Source organism: Pinus tabuliformis, chromosome 4_1 (genome assembly GCF_031772625.1).
Source record: "Pinus tabuliformis cultivar Carrire ecotype Pingquan chromosome 4_1, CPIR1, whole genome shotgun sequence".
NCBI classification, from domain to species: Eukaryota; Viridiplantae; Streptophyta; class Pinopsida; order Pinales; family Pinaceae; genus Pinus; species Pinus tabuliformis.
The window spans coordinates 380,360,006-380,386,127 of NC_142303.1; the positions used below are offsets into that span (position 1 = coordinate 380,360,006).

The 26,122-nt window shown below is 37.1% G+C and overlaps 1 protein-coding gene across 1 annotated transcript; it reads left to right on the forward strand.

The window, feature by feature from the left end:
• Window positions 1–3,972: 3,972 nt before the first annotated feature.
• LOC149175885 (uncharacterized) lies at window positions 3,973–6,880 on the forward strand. The gene is made up of 3 exons (XM_089419779.1): window positions 3,973–5,497; window positions 5,628–5,711; window positions 5,999–6,880. Exons 1-3 carry the CDS (start codon window positions 4,030–4,032, stop codon window positions 6,112–6,114), a joined length of 1,668 nt encoding a protein of 555 aa, XP_089275905.1. The 5' UTR covers window positions 3,973–4,029; the 3' UTR covers window positions 6,115–6,880.
• Window positions 6,881–26,122: the final 19,242 nt, after the last annotated feature.

Sequence of the window (26,122 nt, forward strand, 5' to 3'; positions counted from 1 at the left end):
TTGTTATCTTTCTTAACAAGTTATTTACAATGTAAATACTGAAAATAAAAACTAGTGCATGCTCAATATATTACAGATCAACAACTAAAAGAAACAAGAACAAACACACTACATGACAACATTATTTTTGGATTAATGTCCTTGGAAAAACCCAATGCTGGAAAACCGGTGCAGCTATCTGAGGGTTTTCTTATTAAGCAATATTAGAGTACAATCTGGGTGCTGAAACTAGCCTACCCAACAGAGAATTTCCTTAGCAGCTATACCTCACAGTTTGAGAGAAATTTCCTGGTTGAAACCCGGGAAAATCCTTTCGGCAGCTCTTTAGCACAAAACTGCTCCTGCAACCCCAAGGTCTGTCCAATCTGGACTGCGTCAACCCCTCTCTATCTCACGCTGGCCTTGCGCCAGCCCCAGGAGGCCCTGCGTCAGCTCTAGGAGCCTCTGCGTCGGCTGCGCTGGCCCCTTTGGTGCTCTGCATAGCACTTGGTTGCCTCTGCGTGGCCCTGCGTGAGCCCTTGCTGGTTCTGTGTCACTCTCTTTAGCTGCTTTGTTGCTCTCCCGGTACAATCTCTGCCTTCTTTGTTTCTCTGTACTTAGTGCCCCTCAGTTGCTCTCCCGATCACTGATTCTATATCTCTTAGCAAACCTCGCTCTAGAGAATAGAATGACTGACCATCTGGTGTACTCTCCAAGTGACTGTCAAGCCTCCTCTTATACTTTTCCTGTTGACATCTCAACGGCTGAGATTAAGTCCCTAATCAACGGCTAAGATTAGATCTGGCTTGATCCATGTCTTTTGGACCATTCTAACACAGATTCATATTAATACACATTAATATTTTATTTTCCCTAAGTTTAGACTTAGGGACTCCATTAAAAATATTAATTATTTTAATATCTCTTGATCTGTTTATAATCTGCCCAAACCCTTTCTGGGTATTGGAGATCTCATGTGCCCCAACCTCTCCACCAAATTTCGTGGCTAGAGCACATCTGATACTACCCCAAATCAACAAAAGGTGACGTAGTACTTGTATCCCATGAGGGATGGGGAAGAGAATGGACCACAAACGTCAGAATGAACCAAGTCCAAGATGCCCTTGACTCGGTTTTCATTGCTAGGAAAGGACGTCTTGGTGTACTTGCCAAATGTGCAACCATTGCACACATCATGCTAGTCTGTGTTGCACTGTGGCAACCCTGTGGCAATCTCCCTGAGGATTTTCAATGCTCCATGGTGTAAATGGCCTATACGCCTATACCATAGCTCCCCAAGGTCTTGGCCTTGCTCACGGCCCTTTCTGCTACTCAAGGCCACAACTGTCTCAAACTGTAGCCTGTAGAGGTTCTTCACCCTCACTCCAATCTTCTTCATGGCTCTAGAATTTAAGGGCTTGAGGAAGGCCTTTCCTTTGCTGAAGATAACCTCATAACCCTTGTCCTCTAAGGCTGAAACTAAAACAAGGTTCTTCTTAAGACTTGGAACATAGACAACATCTTTGAGATGAAGAGGGTTACCAGACTCCCTCTCAAATTTGACAGTACCCACGCCCTTGGTCAAGTACCTACCATCATCTCCTAGCTCAATGTGAAACTGCATGTCCTTCTCTATCAACTGGTTGAAATATTCCTTGTTCCCAGTCATATGGTTGGATGCTCCACTATCAATGTACCATATGCTGCTGGCTACTGAGCTTGCCATGCAAGCTATGAGTGAGAACTCCTCAAACTTGGAATTGAACTCATCCACCTCTGCTGAAGCTGTCACTTGGTCCTTCTTGGACCCTTTCTTCCTCTGAGGACACTTGGTGGCGTAGTGTCCAAATTGATGGCACTGGAAGCATTTTATCTTGCTGAGATCCTTCTTTTCTTTCTTGCCTTTGGAGCTGGACTCGGCCCCTCCTGTGCTCTTCTTGCCTTTGGCCTTGCCCCCTTTGCCAGCTAAGTTCTCCTCGTCCTCATGCTTAACATGAGCTCCAGATCTAGCCTGCCTCCAAATCTCCTCTTGAACACAGTCACCCCACAACTGCTCCCAGTTTGGAAGCTTTTCTTTGCCACTCATTGCGTCTTGGAAGTTATCCCACGATTTGTGAAGCCCTAATAGTGCAAGACTCACCATGTCTGCTTCAAGTACTGTCTCCCCCACACCGGCCAACTTGTCCTTCACCTGGGTGAACCTGGTGAGATAAGAGATTATGGGCTCATACTTGCCCATCCAGATATTTCTGAGTTTGCCCTTGAGCATGAGTTTTCTGGCCTCACTTGAGCCCTAGTATAGGTTCAAAATGGTTGTCTACATTTCTTTGTTAGTCTTCTTGCTGGAAAGATGTGGCACAATGTGGTCTTTGACTCCTTCAAGAATAATCCTCTTAGCTCTAGCATCATTCTTGTTATGCTAAGCCAATTGCAAGGGATCAGATAGTGCAGCTGTAGGGTTCTCCACATATTCCTTCACACCTTGCTCCTCTAGCACCATAGTAATCCTCTCCTTCCATGAGCAGAAATTTGCTGCTCCCTCCAAATTGTGCTTTGGTCTCAAACCCTGGTAAGACATTTTGCTGGTCGAATTCTTCAGAAACCATAGCGTGTTGGTCTGACTGGTAAAAACTGCGCTCTGTGGGTCAAAACCTTAGGTTGCACTACTAGAGACCCTAGCGCAACCCTTCAACTGTACTGTGCCTTCCTTTTGTGCCGTAAACCTGTCCCTGAGGTCAAAACACAGGTGCTGGTCTTCACTCAGAGACGTGTCTCTGATACCATGTTAGTTTTCTTAAAACTCAGCAATCTAATCTGTGAATTATACTAAGCAAAGAGCTGAAAACTGAACTTTAACTCTACCCACAAATATACTGAGTTTACTAACTAGCATGCAATGGAAATAAGGAACAAATGAAGACAAACACACCATAAAACCATACACAACAAATTTACCCAGGAAACCCCAACTGGGGAAAACTTGCAAACTTGGTGTTCTTATTATGCTCAACAAATCTTCAGAAAAATGATTACAAATGTAAGGGAAAACTTCTTTACTCAGCTAATCCTCTGCACAAGTGATTTGTGCACTTCTCACCAACTCAGCCTCCCTTCTGCGCACTGTATAAACTCATACAGGTGTATATGACCCTTCTGCGCACTGAATGCGGCCCATGGCTGAAGTCTGTGCTGGATGGAAATGATTTGACGCTGAATTGGCCTCTCTTTCTCCCTCTATCTGCGCTGACCTGAAGCCCTAGGCATGGAACAGAATGCCCTTCTCTTTTGCTGAGCAGAACACCAAGTTCTCTAGTGCATAATGATCAAGTCTCCACCCTTTTCCCCTCTTAGAAATCTACCTAGGCACGCTGTTCCCACGAAGGGCTGAGATTAAGTTTCCATGTAAGGCTGAGATCGCTTCAATTCTTGACTATAGTTAAATTTTCCTAAGGAATAATAAAAAAAGGTAAATCTCACCTTGGTTCCACTTGTTGGTCTCTCTGCCAAATTTAGTGCACCTGCTAAATTTAGCTGAACTCTTCCTCCTTAACATGCCTTCTGTGAAGGTTGACTTAGGATGTGCTGGTGCATGGGTTCCCACATAGTGAGAAGCCCTGTTGCAAATGTTTATCCTTTGTACTTAACTGCCCTGTAACTGACCTGTCAATTTGTTTGCCCCTGTGGTTGTAGTAAGTCTTTTGACAATTCTTTGTTTGGAAGTTTCTGGGCCATGGTTTTCGAGAACCAGCAAATAATTCAAGTCAGGCGCAGCAGATTTATTTGCTGCCTTTTTAATTTTCTTCACTATGGGTTTTCTATTTTTCTTCTATTAACTATCCTTGTTCATGTTATACTGCCATGATATTTTGGATTATAATCTTCTCTATCCCTATTTATTTCCATTTGGGTTAAAACTTGTTGATGGGATAATATGTTTATATCTTAAAAATATATTCTAAATCTCATGTATTTGCTTGATTGGGAGATAAAATTAAACATTTTCCTTTGCAGGCCTGCAATTGTTCTGATTTGGATGGTGTGGAGCATATAATGGATTATGGTCCTTCAACACCAATGCACCAAACACCAAGCCCAAAGATTATACCCACAGATACACCAGAGTCTATATATTCTCAACCTTCTCTTTTGCTAGCAACAAGTTCAACTTCCCAGGGGGACAAGGAGGTCTTGCAGAAGTTAAGTTACACAGCTTCCGACATGGAATCTACTTTGGAAGGTCCAATGCATCATGAATGCAGAAAAATAATATCTGAAGTGGAGCAAAAGATATCAGATCCTAATAAGCAAAACTTTCTAACTCTCTCTTTAGCTAAGCCTAACAGGGAGCAGCAGTCAGTGAAGAAGTCTGACAGCGAAGTGGTTGATTTAGGTGCAGAAAAGCTTTCACTCCAGAATGTGTATCCAGCATCATCTCAGGCATGTATTGCTCTGCATTGTGGCACGGAAAGTATGGGTGGTAGTCTGGAATCTTCAAGAAGCATGTCTAAAGAAATAGATTCAGACAAGTGTCCCCATTCACCTAAGGATAATGGGCAGAAGATACTGTGTACAGATAACTTACAAGCGGAAGAAATCACGGGATTCACAAAGATTATTCCCAGATCAGCAAAAGAAGGGCCAAGCACGCCTCAGCAGCCGGTAACACATGCCTTCAGTGTTTTGAAATGTGAAGATACACTAGGAAGCACTTTCAGACGGGAGTATAACTCACCATGTGGAAATTTTTTCCCTGCTGCCACTAATAACTTGCCAATGAAGGGTCTTAAATATATTCCAATACTTCAGGCTCCCATGGAGGTAAATGCCCATCACCAGGAACTAACAAGAAACAAAGCCAACCTATGCCTAAGCCTTGGTGATGGTTCTACCCGTGGCAAGAAAAGGAAATCAGATTATTCCCAGAAACAAAAGGCAGATTTGAGAGGATATTCCCATGATTCATTGTCTAGATGTTGCTTAAAGAAGCATAAAGTATTTGCTGACAAAGTTGAAACAGATCTTGCAGACCTGAAGGCCTCAAAGAATAGAAGCATGCAAAATTCAGGATTGTTGCCACCAGAGGTTTTGGCATTGGAGTTGAATGGAAATAGTGCAACCAATTCATCGATTAATTTTTGTCAAGGCGATCCAAGACTAACATACAAAAATTGTGACTCAGAACGTCAAACATCAGCACCACTAGTCCAAGCAAACGTTAAGGATCTTCCAAAATTTCCAAACATAACAAATTCTGTTGAATTATCAACTCTGCATGGTAGTTGCCAAACATTTTCTGCTAATGCTCAGGGGCAAGTAGCTCCCATGAAAAGGGCACCTCAAAGGATGTCATCTACAGAGTCAGACTGGGGCAAGTTTCTAGCCTTGTCTGCTTCACCGCAGACTGCTAGTCAAGGAGATTACTCAACGAAAGAAATTCTTGCACATTATGACCATCGGTTTAAAAGCCTGCAAGCCTTTCTAAAACGATGTGATGAATCAGAGCAGTACTATTGCCAAAGTAAACCTCCAACTACTAATTCTTTATGATACATAGTTGCACATAAACAGGATTCTCATGATTTTGACTAGTTTCCCTGATTGGATTTGTTGTCCAAAATTATTAACCTGGATGCTTTATGTAATGCTAGGTCTCTGGCCTCTATCAGCAGCTGCTAGAAGCACAATTGCAGTTAAGCTGGAACAGAGAGCTATGATGCTTGCATTGGAGGAGGGTAAGGTGTCATATCATAGTTGTATTTGAATCTTTCTAATTGAAATTGGAAAATTATGCATTTTAAGCTTGCGCCAGATATAGAACTCCAGATTTCATCTGAGCTTGTCTTGTCACCGTTGTTGAATATACAAATGTTAGGGTGATTTTATATAATTGAAATAAAAAACTCTTATTTTTGCAATGCATGCTGAAGGCTTTTATTTTTTATCCATTCCAGTCACGTGACTACTTGAAACTTGAGAGGTCCTTAGTAATCTACTGATTAATTATTGTTACTTCTGACAGTTAAAGAGTTCCATCGCATGAACACACTGAAAGTTCTTGGAAACAAGTTTTCAGGCAACACAAAGGATGCAGGTGCTGCAACAATACTAAAATTCCTTTTACCCAATCCATCATGACGTTGTTGGTAATTGAAAAGGTGGTGGATGCTTCTCAATAGGCTGTAAGCTCCTAATCATGATGAGTGGGTTCATTCATGAATAATCATTGCATGCAATGGCTGCTCCTCGTAACCTGCATACTCCAGCAAGTTTTTAGGTTTGACAGTAGTCCTATGAAATTTCTCAAAAGAAATTCCTGCACTGCAATCTGATGAAAGTCAAAGATGTCTTATGATCTGTCCACTAATGAAGGTGGGGCCTCAGATCAGTAATTCAACATATACCCAAATGGGTTTTTGTAAGTTTGTCGGTTCTGATTTAAGGGTCACAGTTTGTTTGAGGTGCTTGGAGGATTGCAATTAAAAATTTCATTCTTTGCTGAGATTTTTGGTTTTAGTTTTGTTGTGTCTAGGATCAGATCTTTGGGTTGTCTGAGAAAATGAATATATTTATGTCCAATACTCATGGTTGGTCCTGTAAGAATGAGAAGCAAAATGTTCTCTCTTTCGTGGTTAAGTCTCAAGGTACTCTTTAGAGACCTTTTGTACTAATGCAAGGTAACAATGTGAAATGCACATTTGAACAGTTACACACAAATTCCAACCTGGTGACTGAAACCCAATTCAAATTAGGGGTAGAAATCATACATCGATTAGGTTACTCAACGATGAATGGCTAAGAAGGGAATTGTGGGGGCCTTTGCATTAGATTCTACTGAACTTTTCAGTAAGGAGAAATGACAGTTTGTGCAAGTTTATCTGAATAATGAATTTCCTTGAAGTAACATTTGAGTTATCTTTAAGATTCTATTTTAATGTATCTCACAGAACACACCTTATTTAGATAATCCACTGCAGCAGCCAGTGCAAAACTGCTATTAAACTCATCTAGATGATAACACTTAGAATTGATGCACAAGTTTTGCCCATGAAAGCATCTGGATTCCAAGACTCTTGAACATCATACATATCCTCATTGTAATGGAGGATATAAATTTGACCATATGTAAAGCTGTGATTATAAATACCTTTTATGAGGATGATCTGTAGACTGGCCTAAGGTGAAGGCCTAGATAAATTCCAGTTGGAAAAGAATTTGACAAACTGTTAATTGTGGAGTTCTGTTCCTGTTTTATGCCAGAGTGTTTGATCAGAGTATTGATGTGGAATGAGATTACTCTTCATTATTGAAGTAAATGAGGTAATAGGGCAGACTTATAATTAATTAACATATCAATGTTGACACTAAGCATTTTAATACTGAATTTAGATTTGTATGTGAGATAAAAACTCTATTCAACTTGAAGGCATCTTTTCAACAATCGAAACTGGAATCTCAGATTGGATGCTTCTGTGATTCATGATATAATGATTAAGATCTTCCAGAAAATCACATGGAGAATTTATGGTTGATGCATTTCGAACTTCAATCTAGGTTCATCATCAGGAACAGGATGAGGAGCAAGATCGAAAGACCACTAATATGCATCTCCCAGAGATGAAATGGAAATTATCCAACGGTCAAAAGAGCAATTAATAAGGAACGTTAAGGGATAAAAAGTAATTTATTCAATAGTTATTTTTGACTTTTATTTTAAATTTATTTATTTCATCTTCTATCTTAATTATTCATATTATTTTATAATTTATTCCAAATATTTTACAATTTTTAAAATAATATTTTATTATTTGTTTACAATTCATATTGTTTTATAATTCATTCATAATCATAATATTATATGACCATAATTTCTATTATTTTTTATCTTATATAAATTATATTAGTTTTAATTGATTGAAAAATTACAATTATCTTAGAAAAAAGGAAATTAATACAAAATATTATTAATAAAAAATTAATAAATAAACTACAATAATAATAATAATACTATCGCTATTTACCTCTATGTGATATCATTTTTGAATCAAGAATTCGATTTTTTTATTAATCAATATTATACAATTCATATAATATCTTCTAAAATAAAAATAAAAGTTCATTAATAAATTAAATAAAGATAATACAATTAAATGACAACACCAACCATGAAAGAGGAAAGAAAATAAGGGAGTTAAGAACAAAGAGAAGGGACCCACTAATTGCTCAACTTCCATCCATCGTCCCTATTAAAAGCCTTACTATTTTCAATTTCAATGGCTTTTCTTAATTTCCGGTGATGGAAATGGTCAACCTTTGCGAGGACCTTAGAATCCTCTAAGCAAATATGGTGGTTCGTTAATTCGGCATGTTCTGCTAGAGCAGAGGAGCGGGTCCTATAGTGTCAAAGGTTTGTTGTGTGCTCTTGAATCCTTTGTGAAATGGAACACCCTGTCTTTCCAATGTAGGGGGTTCCACAAGAATAAGGAATTAAATAAACACCTTTGATACATTTGGGATCAATAGGGTCTTTGACAGATCTTAAAGAGCTACGAATGATTTTCAACGGTCTAAAGGTGGAGCCAACCTTTTGCTTTCTCAGAATCTTTAGCAATTTTGTCAGTTGTTCCTTGAACAAAGGGAAGTTGGACACTAGAGGCTACCTTGACTTCTTTCTTAGTTCTAGGTCCTTGAAACTTAAAAAGGCTCGGGAACCTTGGAACTTATTATAACCATTCTTCTTGAAGACATTTAAGAGACGAGTCTTCTCATCCAACATATGGTCTTCATCAGAAACCCTTAAAGCCCTAGTAGCTAGAGTGCTGAGAACACCTAGTTTATGGGCTAGAAAGTGATGAGATTTAGCAGTAAGACACTGTTCAACGTGGGTATTCTTATGAAAAACTTGGTGGGAGAAAGACCCATTATCTTTCTTAGAGATAAGAACATCAAGGAAGGGTAAGCTACCATTAACCTCACATTCCATGGTAAATTTAATGGAATAAGATTGATTATTAAGATGCTCCAAAAAGGAAGCCAATTTTTCCTGACCACGGGGCCATAAGTTGAAGGTAACATCTACAAATCGTTTCCAACTGTTTGGTTTATGTCAAGAAGAAGCTAAAGCCTTTGATTCAAAATCCTCCATAAAAAGGTTAGCAACTATAGGAGAAAGGGGAGAACCCATTGCAACCTCGCAAGTTTGCTCATAGAATTCGCCTTCGAAACTAAAGAAGGTCAAGGTAATGCAAATCTCCACAAGCTTAGCAATATCAAGATCTGTTATGTGATTGATGACATCCACTGCCTCTTTAATATGGATGTTAGTGTAAAGAGAAACAATATCAAAACTAACCATAAAATCTCCAGTCTAAAACCTAACATCCTTCAACTCATTTACAAAAGAGAAAGAGTCCTTAACAAAAGAACTAGACTTACCTACTAGAGGCTTAAGCTTCCGAGCCAAATACTTCACAAGGAGACAAGTGTAAAACTTGAACATTGAAGACTGAAATATTTGAAGGCTTAGATATCTGAAAAAATGGAATGGTCTGAGCACTTTGAGGGCTAAATGTTTGAAGAAATTATCTGATTTAATAGGTTGGACGCAACTACAACACTACTTTTTTGACAGGGAGCAAATGCAACATTTCACTTTTGATTTGTGAACATGTGAGCTATGATAGGTTAATACTTAGTACACCATAGTTTTCTTTAATAATTTATCTATGTTTTAGTTTAATAATTTAACTATGTTTAACACTAACTCTTTAATGTTGACACTAAGCATTTTAATACTGAAATTAGATTGTTAGGCAAGTTAAATGTTCTTCGAATGGAAGACATCTTTTCATTTAAAACTTGAACATTGAAGACCTTAAGATTTAAAGATACAAATGTGCAAAATAGTTAAATGATTTAAGCACTTTGAGGACATTTGAAGATATTATCTGATTTATTCGGTTGGATGCATCAACAATGCAACTTCATTGAAGGGGAGAAATCCAACATTTCACTTTTGAAATTAACTTTTAAAGTTTAATGATTTGAGCACTCCGAGGGCATAATGTTTAAAGAAGCGATCTAATTTACGGATGCATTTGCAACATAACTTTGTTGATGGAGAACATATGCAACATTTTACTTTTGAAATGAACTTTAAAATTGTATGAAACATGTGAGCAATGAAAGGTTAATACTTTACTCAGGGAAGTACACAATAGTTTTAGTTTAATAATTTATTTGAGTAGAGTATGAGAGAATAGTTCTAATTTTAAAATTTATTTATGTATAACACATCCTTTATTAATGTATTTATGTTGACAGTAAGCATTTCAACACTGTCAATTAGATCTGTATTCGACACTATTAATGTATTGATGTTGACACTAAGCATTTTAACACTGCAAATTAGATTTGTATTCATGTATGTTGACATCTTTTCAACCCTTCAAGGTATGAAGAATTGAAAACTTGAACACCAAGAGCTAAAGATGTGAAGGCTTAGAGTTGAATGATTTGAGCACTTGAGGGCTGATTTTGAAGAGATTATCTGATTTACTAAGTTGGGTGCAACTGCAACACAACTATGTTGATGGGAGGAAGTGCAACATTTCACTTTTGACATTAACTTTTAAAGTTCATGAACATGTGAGCTATGATAGTTAACACTTATAGGGAAGTACACTAGTTTTAGTTTAATAATTTATTTATGTTTAACATAAGAGAAACAATAACTTTAGTTTAATAATATATCAATGCTTAACATGAGAGAATCAATAGTTTTAGTTTAATAATTTATATATGTTTTGTATGAGAATCAATTGGCTTACAATGTGTTGGACAGCTATGAGTTTTAAAAAGGTTCATACATATGGACTCAGAGCCCTTAAATAGTCCTATTAATTATTATATTTTTAGTTGTAACTATTTATGAGGGGATTATAAAACAAATGATATATGAGAGCATTTATAATGAGAAAATTTATAATATATTGAATGGATGAATACATGATAATTGCTATCACTTTTTGTCTATTTTGATGCTAAGTAAAAAAGGCAAAATGGACATGAAGATATTATAATTGTTCATTTTTTGTTTTATTTCGATACAAGTGAAAAAAATGAACATTAATATTACTTAACACAGTTTTTGTACTTGCTTAAGAGTTGCATTATGAAACACCAATAGGAAACCTTGTAAACTTAGTTATTTTTTTGATTTTATTTTTCTTAGGCTCAATCGCAAGGAGGCACACTTGTAACTTGCATGTTCATCCCCTTTACTCATTTTCTTAAGGGGCATAAGCTAAAGCTAATGGAAGATGAGTACTTCATTGAAGACCCCAATTTAGTGTTTTGGTTGTGATGTACCTTACTTCCTTGGACAAGAAGCGCTCCAATTTTCTACATTGTTGACGCTCACATGCAATTCACTTAAAAGAAAACCACCTCACAACCAAGTTGAAAAGCCAAAGAGTGATTTATGCATATCAATACATCATATAAGAATTAGTGTAAACAACAAATTAGTACATTCTTTGCATAAATGTTGTAAATATATAGTTGTTTCCAAAGGGTGATTTGCGACCAAATCACATGCATTGGATGCAAACACCACTCTTGATATAGGCTACGAGATGACTAGGTAAGAGTGACCTACTAGCTTACTCCCTCAAACACTGTCTGAAAAAAGTGCCACCGAATCCAAGCTAGAGAAACAATTCAACAATGGACTAAACAAGAATCACTACAAGTCACATTGGAGTTGAGTTAGGCAACACTTATTATCAACAAACACCCAAGCACATGGGAACCCCTCACTATCAACACTTGCACTACCTCAACCATTCCATTGCCAATGTACCATTTGCATGGGGACTCCTTTGCTACACTTTTTCACACAATACTCTTAGGGTGAGCTAAAATCATGGTATAAGTTCTAGGCTTTTAATAGTTGAATAACTTTAAGAATAAATCGATCCCAACGATAGACTAACTTTTCATTGATTAAGATCCAACAACATAATCAACATCTAGTCAACAAATGTCCTTACCATGTTCTCACACAAACAACTAGATAAGACTCAATAGGTTCAACAAAACAACATTATACTACTTGCATGAGAATGATAGCTCTAGGACGGAAAACAAGGAAGAAACTTGCAAAAGGAAAAAATGAGGAATATATAGTGAGACATGCAAGCAAATATGGGGAGTCAACTTTATAGAATATTTTTACCTTGTAGGTGTTGATGCAGCTCCAAACATTCTCTTAGTTTTTTTTTCAAATGGCTTTCATAGTCCAAAAAATTCTCTATATCTATTCTCAAATACTCAATGAAGATAATGACCATGTGGGAGAAAAGGTGCCAAAAGAAAGAGATGTTAAGAACGTGACCTTAAGGTTCACTCAAAAGATGGTTCTGTTTAACATGAAAGGAGAAAGAAAAGGAAAGCATAACCATACTAAATATATAGATGATAATTGATACAGGAGCATTCAACCCAAGGAAAATCATTGTATTGTAGTAAACATAGGGGGGTCATGTGTTTTAGGGAAGTTGGTTTCCTAAGTCTCAAATTAATGTAATATTTAGGCTTTTAAGTGATTAGAATAGGAATTAATTAGATGTGTGAGGATGTTTGTAAATGCTCTCGAATAAAGGAGAACATGAGTGGTTAATAATGACAAGAGAGTTAGAAGTCAATTATAACTCTAAAGGTAGTTTCATGATTCGAGGAACTAGAGAGAGTTCTTAGGAATTAATTAAAGTTAGAAGTGGAAATAGAGGACATTTAGGAGTTAGTTCAGTAGATCTAGGATTTGAACCAGAATTAATTCAACAGAACCTTTCTGGTATAAATGTAAGCCTATGAGCAGAGTAAAAGAGGGAGAGGCCACTACTATTGAAGATTAGGCCTGTGAGAGACAGAAAGTCTCGATATGTAATCATTTGTTTATACTTATATATACATAGGTTTAATTCCTAACTGTGTAAGTGTGTGGAACAAGTATTTAATGAATGAATTACATGTAAGTTATGAATTCGTTGGTTTTGTAATAGAGGTTGTAGGCAGAGTTCTGTAGATACGTAGAGGAGAGAATGATTCAGAGTAATCATAAGGGATCTTTGAATCCAGCTAAAGGATCAGAGTAACCTCTGGAGAGGTAGCGAAGGGAGAATTCGCAGAGTTAAGCTCAGAGGAAGTAGAAGAGCGGAAAACCGAAACCCTGCAGGAAAACCCAAAACCACACAGGAAAAACACTGAAGGACGAAGTAAAGTCAAAGGAAAGGAACGAGCGGAGAAGTGAAAGAGGTGATGCATAAGAACTGTTAGATCTCATAGATCAATGGTCATCAGATGAGAGAAGAGTGCGGGAGATAACTGACGAAAAGGCGGGTTTATAAGCGGAAGTGGTATTTCGGGCGAGGTTTAAATGGTAAGTGGTATGGAAGGGTGAACGCCCGATTCCACTCACCATTCGACACGTAGCACAAAGGTGGTGAAGGGAAAACACTTTATTGGGCGGTTAATCCTCGTGCTCGTTGTCTATCCGAAACCAACATCAACTGTCAGATACGAGGAAGGAAGATCAACGGCGGAGGGTCGTTGTTCTGTTCTGTTGATCGGGTGAAAGTCCTACCATCGGATCGAGTCTAGATCGATGGTCATAATTTGATCGCTGATCGGAGTTTGAATGGAGAGCGCAATGGAAAGGCAATGGATGAGTGTGGACTCGACAACAATTATGAATGCGGGTTTATAATGTTTAAAGTCCGGCCTATGTGTTTCAGTCGGGTTATTCCTTTGTATTCCAATATAATTGAAGTCCCGGGTTTAAAGGTAAGTTTATGCGATAAATGCTATGTAACCAATGTTAAAGAGGGAAGGTTATATATATGTGGTTAAAGGGTTGGAAAAAACTTAAGCTAAGGTTTATGGAAGTGGATGAGTCCCGATAGAAGGGTTTAATGAAAGGCTTTAATAAAGTCACAAATGAAGGCTTGAGGGTTGATTAAAATCCCGATAAGTGGATATTGCCTAAGGGTTAGGCTATGTTGGGTTTTAATAAATTATTTCGCAGAGATTAAGAAAGGGGTCCTTAAGCATTGATGGTTGAGATTTTGACTCGTCAGAGAGTTAAAATTCCTGGGACAAATGTATTTATGCATTGTAGATGCATACTGTGGGTGTAAGCAGGGGTATCCCTGCATCATTTTGGTATCAGAGCAGAATTGTAATTGAAACAATTGGTGTTAAAACAGAACAAAGAAATTCTACGTGAAGGAATTGAGAACAAAGCTATGTGTCAAAGATGTTTATGCAGATAAGGAAGGATCAAATTCTAATATGATAGAAAGTAGGCACACAGAGGTGATGTGTAGCAGAACTTGCAGATGAAAAAAACAGAGGATAATCCATTCAATGTGACAGCATAAGAAGGTGTGAAGGTTGCAACAATCTAAAGCAAGGAGTGCTCAATTGGTTCCAAAGGAAAGAACCAGAGAGATGCTAAAAGACTGAGCTCAAAGGAGAGAAGCTTAGTGAGGAATATGTAGCAAGAAGGATACTTGTTATTGCAGAGGAATTGTTGCAGATCACAAAGGCAATTCCATAGAGGATGTGGGTAGAATTGCTAACGGATGAAGGAAGCTGGTAAGACTTTCTAAGTGAAAGAAGAGGTGGTCAGAACCAAGTATTTCATTGTGATTGAAATACAAGAGGAAAATTGTGTTCTTGAGAAGTGTAGAAGAATTCAAGCCTAGAAGGAGCAGAGAGAAGTGCTCAAAGGAGGTTCCAGAGATAGAGAAGCAAGGGCTTTCCAAAAGACCAAGTACAGAGGAAATCTTGGTGAGGTAGGTTGCAACAAGGAGGACTTGTTGTTGCAGAGGCTTTACGGCAACTCATAGTAAGTGAGTAAGGAGCTCATGAAAAGAGAGGAGAAGAAGATGGCTACTGATAGTCATAACAAAGGTTCTAAGGAAGACCAGAACAAAAGAAAGATGAAGAAAGAGGATGCCAAGGCAAATGGAAACAGGATGAAACAAGAGGAAATTGACAAAGAGATTGCAAAGTTAAAAGAAAAACTCGAGCATTAAGGAGAATACTTGAGGAAAGTCAGAGACTAGGTTGGGTCTTGAGGAAGAAACCAGTGAAGTGGCATAAGTTGCAGAGAAGGCTATAGTAGAGACAAGTAAGGTGGTTAATGGAAAAACTCAGAGAAGCTGAGTTGGAACTGAAAATGGAAGTGTCCATTTGTGAAGCAGAATAGGGTGAAGTTCTGAGAGAAGATGAAGACTTGGACACTGAAACTTCAAGTGAGGCCAAAGGGTCACATGGTTTTAAATCTGAAAATTTGTGTATGTTTGCATGTGAAACATGTAAAGAAAGAAAATTTGCTGATATTGTCATAAAGGAGGAAGAAGACAAGCAAAATCTAAATTCTGTTCTAGAAGAAGATGAGATAGATAGGTCTCATATACAGTTGGGGAAAGATATCAAACAACCAAGTGAAGGGCTTGAGGAAATTGAAGAGGAGACCATTGAATAATTTCTGAATCATATGAAGGATTTAGAATAGCAAAGAGATATGATGGCTGAAACATCAAGTGGGACCACAGGGTCTTATGTTTTTAAGACTGATAGTTTGTTTGTGGATGCAGAACAAATGAAGGAGAATATTAATGCAGATGGTGAGACAAGGATAGCTCTTGGAGAAGGTAAACAACAAGAGATTAAAGGCAAACTTGAAAAAGAGACTATGTTAGCTGAAAACATAGTAAAGGATCATCAATTCACTATGATGATAGGAACAATGGAAATAGCCATGGAAACTGTTGAGACAGTCAGTAAGAAAGAAGGATATCTACTGAAAGATGTTAAGAAGGACGAAACCTATGCAAAGGATTTAACCTTGGGAGAAGGAACACTAACAAAGGAGTGTTTTGTAGAGGATGAGCAACCTTTTGAAGCTGTCAGAAGTATGGAAGAGTATCTTGCAGAAGATAAAAACTCTGAAGTAAAGGAGGATGGAGGATGTCTCTTAAATGAGAGAAGCAATGATTTATTGTAGCAGAAAGAACTTAATAATGCATTGATATTTGAAACTATGACAACACAGGAAGAATTTCTTGTGAAAGAAGGAGATGAAATTTAGTCTAAAGAGCTGATATGTGAAGCAACAGTTGAGACTGTTGAACCTTGTGATTTTCAAATTGATAATTTGTTTATAAATGCAGGAATTATAAGTGATGATGAAGTACTTATGAAGTATCACAGAGAAATTGCATTGCTGGAATATTTGCTGGAAAATTCAGAGTATGATAGTGTGATTGCAGAAGAAGGAGTTCACTATAGTGGACAAGAGCAGGAAGACATCATTAGAGCAGATGATGTGGGGGAGAGACTAGTTGACAGTCTCATGAATTCTTTTGAGAATTCAAAACAACATACTGATGTGTTGACAGAGGAGAAAGAAACAGAGCAGCAAACTGAATTGTTGCCAAAGGAAGATAAGGCAAATAAGCCTTATGTTTTTTATTTTAACAAGTGTTTTGTGAGTGCAGGTTTTGTTGTAGATGTTGAAGGAAATTTGGCACAGATGAGCAACCAAATAAATATGAAAGAAGAAGATTCTGTGGAAGAATTCAATCCATGGAACAAAGATGCTCAATTGCTGGAGAGAATGTTGGAAAGTCATGATTCAGTGCAGACATAAATAATCATGAAAGAGGGTAAGGATGAAAGGGAGGCAGCAAGAATAACAGAACAAGTAAGAATGAGAGGAAGAGTAAGAGTAAGTGATAGCATTCGACAACTCCAAGAAGAAGAACAATAGATTGAAGAGTTGGTGGACAACAACAACAACCTGAAACAAAGAGAAAGAGGCAGAAGTAAGTGGCAAAGTATAGACCAGTCCAAGGATGTACTAGAGATGGAGATTGAAGAATTATGGCAGCTAATGATGAAACAGGCCATAGGGAGGAAAATGATAGCAGCAGGAAACATGATCAATTAGAATTTGAATTTGATTGACAAGGAGAGGAAGATGAAACAGAAAAAAGCAGACATACAACAACAACAAAGGTGCAGAGCTTTCAGATAGTTACAAACTAAAGTTTGGGACCATGGAGGTTTTCTATCAACACATGAAGACACATGATCAAGAGATCATGAATATTTTCTACTTTGGGAGTCTGATGCAGGAGCATTCAACCCAAGGAAAATCATTGTATTGTAGTAGACATGGGGGGGGGGGGGGTCATGTGTTTTAGGGAAGTTGGTTTGCTAAGTCTCAAATTAATGTAATATTTAGGCTTTTAAGTGATTAGAATAGGAATTAATTAGATGTGTGAGGATGTTTGTAAATGCTCTCGAATAAAGGAGAACATGAGTGGTTAATAATGACAAGAGAGTTAGAAGTCAATTATAACTCTAAAGGTAGTTTCATGATTCAAGGAACTAGAGAGAGTTCTTAGGAATTAATTGAAGTTAGAAGTGGACATAGAGGACATTTAGGAGTCAGTTCAGTAGATCTAGGATTTGAACCAGAATTAGTTCAACAGAACCTTTCTGGTATAAATGTAAGCCTACGGGCAGAGTAAAAGGGGGAGAGGCCACTGATATTGAAGATCAGGCCTGTGAGAGACAGAAAGTCTCGATATGTAATCATTTGTTTATACTTATATATACAAAGGTTTAATTCCTAACTGTGTAAGTGTGTGAAACGAGTATTTAATGAATGAATTACATGTAAGTTATGAATTCGTTGGTTCTATAACAGAGGTTGCAGGCAGAGTTCTGTAGATACGCTAAGGAGAGAATGATTCAAAGGAATCATAAGGGATATTTGAATCCAGCTGAAGGATCAGAGTAACCTCTGGAGAGATAGTGAAGGGAGAATTTGCGGAGTTAAGCTCAGAGGAAGCGGAAGAGCGGAAAACCGAAATCTTGAAGGAAAACCCAAAACCACAAAGGAAAAACACTGAAGGATGAAGTAAAGTCAAAGGAAAGGAACGAGCGGAGAAGTGAAGAGGTGATGCATAAGAACCGTTTGATCTCATAGATCAACGGTCATCGCATGAGAGAAGAGTGCGGGAGATAATTGACGAAAAAGTGGGTTTATAAGTGGAAGTGGTATTTCGGGCGAGGTTTAAATGGTAAGTGGTATGGAAGGGTGAACACCCAATTCCACTCACCATTCGACACGTAGCACAAAGGTGGTGAAGGGAAAACGCTTTATCGGGCAGTTAATCCTCGTGTTTGTTGTCTATCCGAAACCAACATCAACCGTCAGATATGAGGAAGGAAGATCGACGGTGGAGGGTCGTCGTTCTGTTCTGTTGATTAAGTGAAAGTCCTATCGTCGGATCAAGTAGATCGACAATCATAATTTGATTGCTGATCGTTGTTTGAATGGAGAGCGCAATGGAAAGGCGATGGATGAGTGCGGACCCGACGAAAATTATGAATGCAGGTTTATAATGTTTGAAGTCCAGCCTATGTGTTTCGGTCAGGTTATTCCTTTGTATTCCAATATAATTGAAGTCTCGGATTTAAAGGTCAGTTTATGCAATAAATGCTATGTAACCAATGTTGAAGAGGGAAGGTTATATATATGTGGTTAAAAGGTTAGCAAAAGCTTAAACTAAGGTTTATGGAAGTGGATGAGTCCCGATAGAAGGGTTTAATGAAAGGCTTTAATAAAGTCATAAATGAAGGCTTGAGGGTTGATTAAAATCCTGATAAGTGGATATTGCCTAAGGGTTAGGCTATGTTGGGTTTTAATAAATTATTCTGCAGAGATTAAGAAAGGGGTCCTTAAGTATTGATGGTTGAGAATTTACTCGTCAGAGAGTTAAAATTCCTGGGACAGATGTATTTATGCATTGTAGACGCATACTGTGGGTGTCAGCAGGGGTATCCCTGCATCAATAATGATGTGTAAAGGAGGTTGATTTATAACTAATTGAGGGAAACTTAAAGTAATAAAGATAGTAATTGTTGAGACAAAAAGGTTTGATGCATGACGACACTTTTCCCTTCGTGTATTTTCATCCTTCTTGAGCTTTTCTAGGGTAGTGTGGATTTTGTCTCATTTTCCGCATAGTTGTGTAGGGTTCCATGAAAGAAGTGTGGGTATATATATATATATATATATATATATATATATATATATATATATATATTTTTTGAAAGGGATCATTGTCTCCTTGTTTGAATTTTATTTTATGCAATGTTATTTAGGCCTTTCTTTTTTATGCATTCATAGTTTGTCCCATGGAGACAAATTTAGGTGTTAACATTTGTCCTTCAATATGAGGGTAGGAAGCTAAAGTACGTATGCAATACATCATGTGTTTTCTTCAAAATGGACATGTGAGAGACAAAATAAAAAAATCTCGTACCAGAGAAAGGAAGTTGTTTGTGATCACATCAAAGGTTGTGACATATAATATCCTTCCTTTCATGAATTGGGCATATCCATGCTCTTGTATGAATCAATCAAGCATACTATATAAATAGGACCATAACGCAACAATATGGAGCTCGGCCACAGTATGAAAATGCATTATTTGAAATCAATTGTATAATGTCAGCAAGGGCGAAAAAAACATAGACGATGTGGCCCAATGCTATGTGGGACTTAAACAAGTAATGTGATCAAACAATTGTTTGTAAGAAGCCATAAAAATCCCTAGCCTTAACTTAATTTGAAACTTAATGACGTGAAAATACACTAAAGTCAAGCATGGGGTAAGCCATTTATTACGGATAAGTGAGGGAAATAATTTCCATATGTGAGGTAACACACAACTAATGAGGATGGGTACCAAGGTACTAATATGATCTTTTGTGGTGTGAATAAAGGAGTTGAAGTAAATGTTGGGTAAGTGTTATATTCTTTGCATGATTAGGTGTAGACACATAATTTTTTTATGCAGACCCAAGGATGGTTGGGAAAAACCAAGGATGTTTTGGAAGATTGATTAGGGAAACATAATTATTTAACATTTTTGGTGCATGACATTTACTTGTGATATTATGTTTTCCTTCTAAACTATGATTATGTTTTCATCATCAAATGAATGCCAAAACCAATAAAGATCATATGCACACAAGATATAGGCTCCACGCCAGGGAAAAAACCCTCCAAGAGGAAAACCCACAAGAAATTCTCTTCTTATCAACTTCAAAGGAGAATTCCAAGACCCAACACAAGACCTCTAGCTCTCACCAAGATGCAAGTCAACAAACTAGCCAAATGTGTGGAAACCCTAGCAAAATCTAGGGACCTCGCATATTTCCAGATTTAGAAGACTTCGAAACATAAGATCTTTAATGACTTCAAAACTCCTTCCTTTAAAGGCTCGTCTAGCCTCCTAATGAAATTCACATGCCTCTCCAAACCACAAACCATTTCTTTCAAGTAGTCCACAGATGTGTGTCTCTAAGGAGGATGGAATCTTTCTTTATATATCCTTCTAAGTGGCTTTTCAATCCACTTTAGGCTGACTTCCATTGGCTAGTTGACTTGTTCTTGGGAGCTCACCTAGACACTTCAATATCCAAAAAATAAACTTTCTTTTCTTGATATAAGTGCCCAAATGGGTATTTTACATAATTACAATGACCGTGACTCAAGACAAAGGCCTAGAAGCATACAATGGATGATTGACCTATTGACCAAATGACATAAGCATGAAACCCATGCTTTATAAACAATTTTTCTTTTACATTTTCTTTCTTCTTTTGATCAATACATAAGAATTACATAATGACATGAGACAAATGACAATTATGAAGACCGAAACTAGTTACAATTTCCAGCACTCCCTCTTAACTATGGAGGTATTCATAATTGTCCAATTGGTACAAGGACTGTACTCCATTTGAAAAGTTCTCCTATGAAGAGTATCATAAACAACATGCACAATATTAGAGATATAAATTTCATCTAGGCTAACTGCCAAGGTATCAACCCATCTAGATACCATCTAGGCTACTTGCCAAGGTACCATCCCAACAGGGATCCAAGTGTCATCTAGGCTACCTGCCAAGACACCAACCCTAACAAGGTTCTAGGTATCATATAGGCTACCTGCCAGGATACCAACTCAATAAGGATCTAGGTGTCATCTAGGCTACCTGCCAAAACACCAACTCAGCAAGGATCCAAGTGTCATCTAGGCTACCTGACAACACCAACAAGGACGATCTAAGTACCATATAGGCTACCTTCTAAGGTACCAACCCTAACAGGGATATGGATATCATCTAGGTCAATATACCAACCCTAACTAGGATCTAGGTATCATATAGACCAAGATATCCACCCTAATAGGGATCTAGGTATTGTTTAGGCTAACTTCCAAGATACAGACCCTTAATACCGTCATACGGGCTATTCAACCTAAGGTACACCAACTCATCAAACCTCTTTTCGAGGTCATTATTTTCTTTGCGTATTCCATATTCAAGTAACAATGAGGTACACATCCATCTTCAATCATCAATGTGGAATCTTCAATATCATCATAACAACCCCCTCTTTCCAACATTTATATCAATAATGTTCCTACAACTCCCTCTTTCCATCATTCCCATCTTGAAATCTTTCTTAAGCACAAGATTTACTTTTGTCTTTACATCTTTTTCATAAAATCATATACTTGCAATCTTTATCAACAAATACAAACAAGCAAAATATACATGTACAAGAGCATGATGTTAATTTTGTCAGTCTAGGGTTTTCAAAGGATACTACTAGGGTTTTAGTTACAAACCCTAGATATTTCATGCCCTGACCCTAAACAGGGTTTTTACTTTCAGTGGAAACATCAGTCCTAGGGATTTTGATTTTTAAGCCCTAGGGTTTACTTAATTCAACTCTTGCCAAGGTTTGACCACATACCCTAGATTCTATCTATAAACCCTAAAAAATCAAGAGATAGGGCTTTATAAGAGGACCAAATAATTAGGGTTTCAAATTTCACTTATTCTAGGGGTTGACAAGGATTTTCTAACGTTAGATACCAAAAATATTCAACAATGTAAAACCCTATATTACTATCATGTAAAATATGCCGTTTTCATACCCTAACATTTTCATAGTCTTTTGGATATAAGGAAATTGTAAAGATCCCAACATACTCCATAAGCAAAGATAATGCATTAATTGATCGTACCTCTTTTGTTTTTACTTACTTTTGAATATAGGGGAGGTGCTTTGATTTTTCAAGTTTTAATACGAGGTTCCCTCTGAATCAAGGCTTCTTCTTCAAAATTTTTTCAAGATTCAAATCTCTCTTCTAGGCCCCCTATGAGTCTAGCTACAACTTATTGACTTCATATTTGATGAATAATATTTGGAATATACCTACAATCTTCTTCTGGGGAGACCATACAAAAAGGGTTATAATCAAGTGATAATAAAACTAGATATATCGAGGAAGTCAACAACATTGTAATGAAAGAAAAGAAATGGAATACTTATATTTTGCGAACAACACTGGCTTCCACTGGATTTTGTATTGATCTAGATATCATTGAAGTATTCCTATATTCACTCATTTTATTCAGAGTGTCCATGGATCAAGCTTGATTACCAAGCTTTAATATTTTCCTTAGAGTTGTCACCATTTATGAACTTGTTAGCATCACGCTCATCATTATATGCTTTTCTTAGCTATCCTTCTTGTTTTCCTCCCTTAATTATGTACATTATAATTAAGAACTACATACCTTAGTCCTTCATGATAACTGGAAGTTTGCCGCTAAGCCTTCTTTAATATCTCAAATGTTTTGTCACTTTTGACCACTTCTTTCTTCAAGATGCCAATGCATGAGGCTTCCATCACAATTTAATTTAAACAAAAATATGTCATACAAGAACATTCTTTCTATGAGAAAATATGCTTCTTCAAGATTCAAGTAGTTCTAGGGCTTTTTCTTATTTCACTTCTCTTTAGCAATAGGTCTGTAAAGTCCTTCATTCATTTTCTCAAAACATGTGATTGTAGGATCTTTGGAATTTTCACAGTCCCTTGGTTTCATGCTTAGGATTTTAGATTTTGATTAGGATATTTTATAGGTTTCAACCTTCTTTCTCATCACAGTGAAGACATAACCTTTTTGTTGGCTTTAAACATTGCTTCCAAAATTCTTTGATTAGGTCTCTTTACATGGAGATTTCTTTTGCTGACAGAATTTTGTTCTTCATTGAGTATGTGCACAGGTCCCCAAAATGCAAAATATTCGACCTAATTCTTAGGCTTAGATTATATCATACGCCTCTTTCAGGCCTTCGCTCCATCACATGGATATATTTCTTTTCACACCATACAATAGTCTTGACACAAAACTTCGGTCCTTTAGGCTAATGATGCCAGGTTTGGACTAGGTCTTCTTTAGTATAGGATTGTGGCCTTACCACAGAGACATTCTTTCCAATCCACACTTGAAATGATATTTTTGTAGCTTCCACTCAGAGTCTTGGTTAAGAGGTTATTGATTCCAATCTTAGAGAAATTTTCGATCCTTTTAGACTATGCACTTAATTTGATTCAGTCGTTACTCTTGTAGCTTCAATTTCAGAGATCTGGCTACCTACAATAAATTAGAAACCAGGGTTCAGATCCTTTTATAACTATCCACAAGTAATTCAGCCTTATACAATGCGATTTCAAATATCATGTACAAAACTACCTTCTAGACTTCCTTGGATCAAATCTGTGGTCTAGGAGGGTTGTCAAGCTTCTTCAAAATTTAGATATAGTTATCTTTCCAGTTGCCTTTGCTTTGACCTTAACTATGATAACATGTTGGAAAATAGGTTAGGGCAACATATTTAATTTAACATTTTCCTTACATGGCATTTACTTGTGATATCATGTTTTCCTTCTTAATTATGATTATGTTTTCATCATCAAATAAATTCCAAAAATAATAAAGATCATGTGAGCACAATATATAGGCTCCACACTAGGGAAAAACCCCTCCAAGGGGAAAAGCCATCATAACTTCTCTTCTTATCAACTTCAAAGGAGAATTCCAAGACCCAACACAAGACCTCTAGCTCTCATAAGATACAAGTCAACCAACCAACCAAACGTGTCTTCTTCACTTCTGCAACTTCCACTTCTGTAACTTTGACCCTGTGGAAACCCTAGCAGAATCTAGGGGCCTTGCATATTTCAGATTTTAGAAGACTTAAAAACATAAGATCTTTAATGACTTTAAAACTTATTCCTTTGAAGGCTCATCTAGCCTCCTAATGACCTTCACAGGCCTCTCCAAACTGTAAACAATTTATTTCAAGCAGTGCGCAGATGTGTGTCTCTAAGGAGGATGAAATATTTCTTTATATAACCTTCTAAGTGGATTTTCAAGCCCACTCTATGCTGACTTCCATTGGCTGGCCGCCTTGTTCTTGGGAGCTTACCTAGACACTTAATTATCCAAAAATAGATTTTCTTATCTTGATATAAGTGCCCAAATGTGTCTTTTACATAATTACAATGACCATGACTCAAGACAAATACCTAGAAGCATACAATGGATGCTTGATCTATTGACCAAATGACATAAGCATGAAACCCATGCTTTATAAACAATTTTTCTTTTACATTTTTCTTTTTTTTATCAATACATAAGAATTACATCATGACATGAGACAAATGACAATTATGAAGACTGAAATTAGTTACAATTTCCAACACTCACTCTTAACTATGGAGGTATTCATAATGGTCCAACCAGTATAAGGACAATACTCCATCTGAAAAGTTCTCGTAACAAGAGTATCACAAACAACATGTACAATGTTAGAGATCTATATATCATCTAGGCTAACTGCCAAGGTATCTACCCATCTAGGTACCATCTAGGCTACCTACCAAGGTACCATCCCAACAGGGATCCAAATGTCATTTAGGCTACCTTCTAAGACACCAAGTGTCTAGGCTACGTGCCAAAACACCAACCCTAACAGGGTTCTAGGTATCATCTAGTCTACCTACCAGGATACCAATTCAACAAGGATTTAAGTGTCATCTAGGCTACTTGTCGAGACAACAACTCAACAAGGATCTAGGTGTCATCTACGCTACCTACCAAGACACCAACAAGAATCTAGGTACCATCTAGGCTACTTGTTAAGGTACAAACCCTAACAAGGATCTGGATATCATCTAGGTCAGGATACCAACCCTAACTGGGATCTAGGTATCATCTAGACCAGGATATCCACCCTAACAAGGATCTAGGTATCGTCTAGGCTAACTGCCAAGATAACGAAACCTTGGTACCATCATATGGGCTATTCATCGTAAGGTTCACCAACTCATCAAACCTCTTTTTGAGGTAATTATTTTCTCTGCACGTTCCATATTCAAGTAACAGTGAGGTACAACTCCATCTTCAATAATCAATGTGGAATCTTCGATATCATCATAACAACTCCCTCTTTCCAACATTTATATACACAATGTTCCAACTTCCTACAACTCCCTTTTTCCATCATACCCTTTGATTTTTAAGCCATAGGGTTTACTTAATTCAACTCTTGCTACGGTTTGACCATATACCCTAGATTCTATCTATAAACCCTAAAAAATCAAGAGATAAGGTTTTATAAGAGGGAAAGAATAGTTAGAGTTTCATATTTTACTTATTCTAGGGTTGACAAGGAATTTATAACCTTATATACTAAAAATCTTCAACTCTAAAACCGTATATCACTATCATGCCATCTTCATACCCTAACATTTTCATAGTCTTTTGGATATAAGGAAATTGTAAATATCCTAACATACTTATGCCATCTTCATGCCGTAACATTTTCATAGTCTTTGGGATATAAGGAAATTGTAAATATCCTAACATACTTCATAAGCAATGATAATGCATTAATTGATCACACCTCTTGTTTTTAATTACTTTTCAAGATCGGGGAGGTTCTTTGATTTTTCAAGTTTTAATACAAGGCTCCCTTTGAATCAAGGCTTCTTCTTCAAAATTATTTCAAGATTCAAATATCTCTTCTAGGCTCCCTTTGAGTCTAGCTACAACCTCTTGACTTCGTATTTGACAAATAGTCTTTGGAATATCCCTGCAATTTTCTTCTAGGGAGATCATAAAACAA

Excerpts from the sequence above, each read along its gene's own strand:
- LOC149175885 (XM_089419779.1), top strand. The coding sequence starts at position 4,030 with ATGGATTATGGTCCTTCAACACCAATGCACCAAACACCAAGCCCAAAG. Across the intron at positions 5,498-5,627 it reads AGAGCAGTACTATTGCCAAA|GTCTCTGGCCTCTATCAGCA; the intron begins GTAAACCTCCAA and ends ATGTAATGCTAG. Across the intron at positions 5,712-5,998 it reads GATGCTTGCATTGGAGGAGG|TTAAAGAGTTCCATCGCATG; the intron begins GTAAGGTGTCAT and ends TACTTCTGACAG.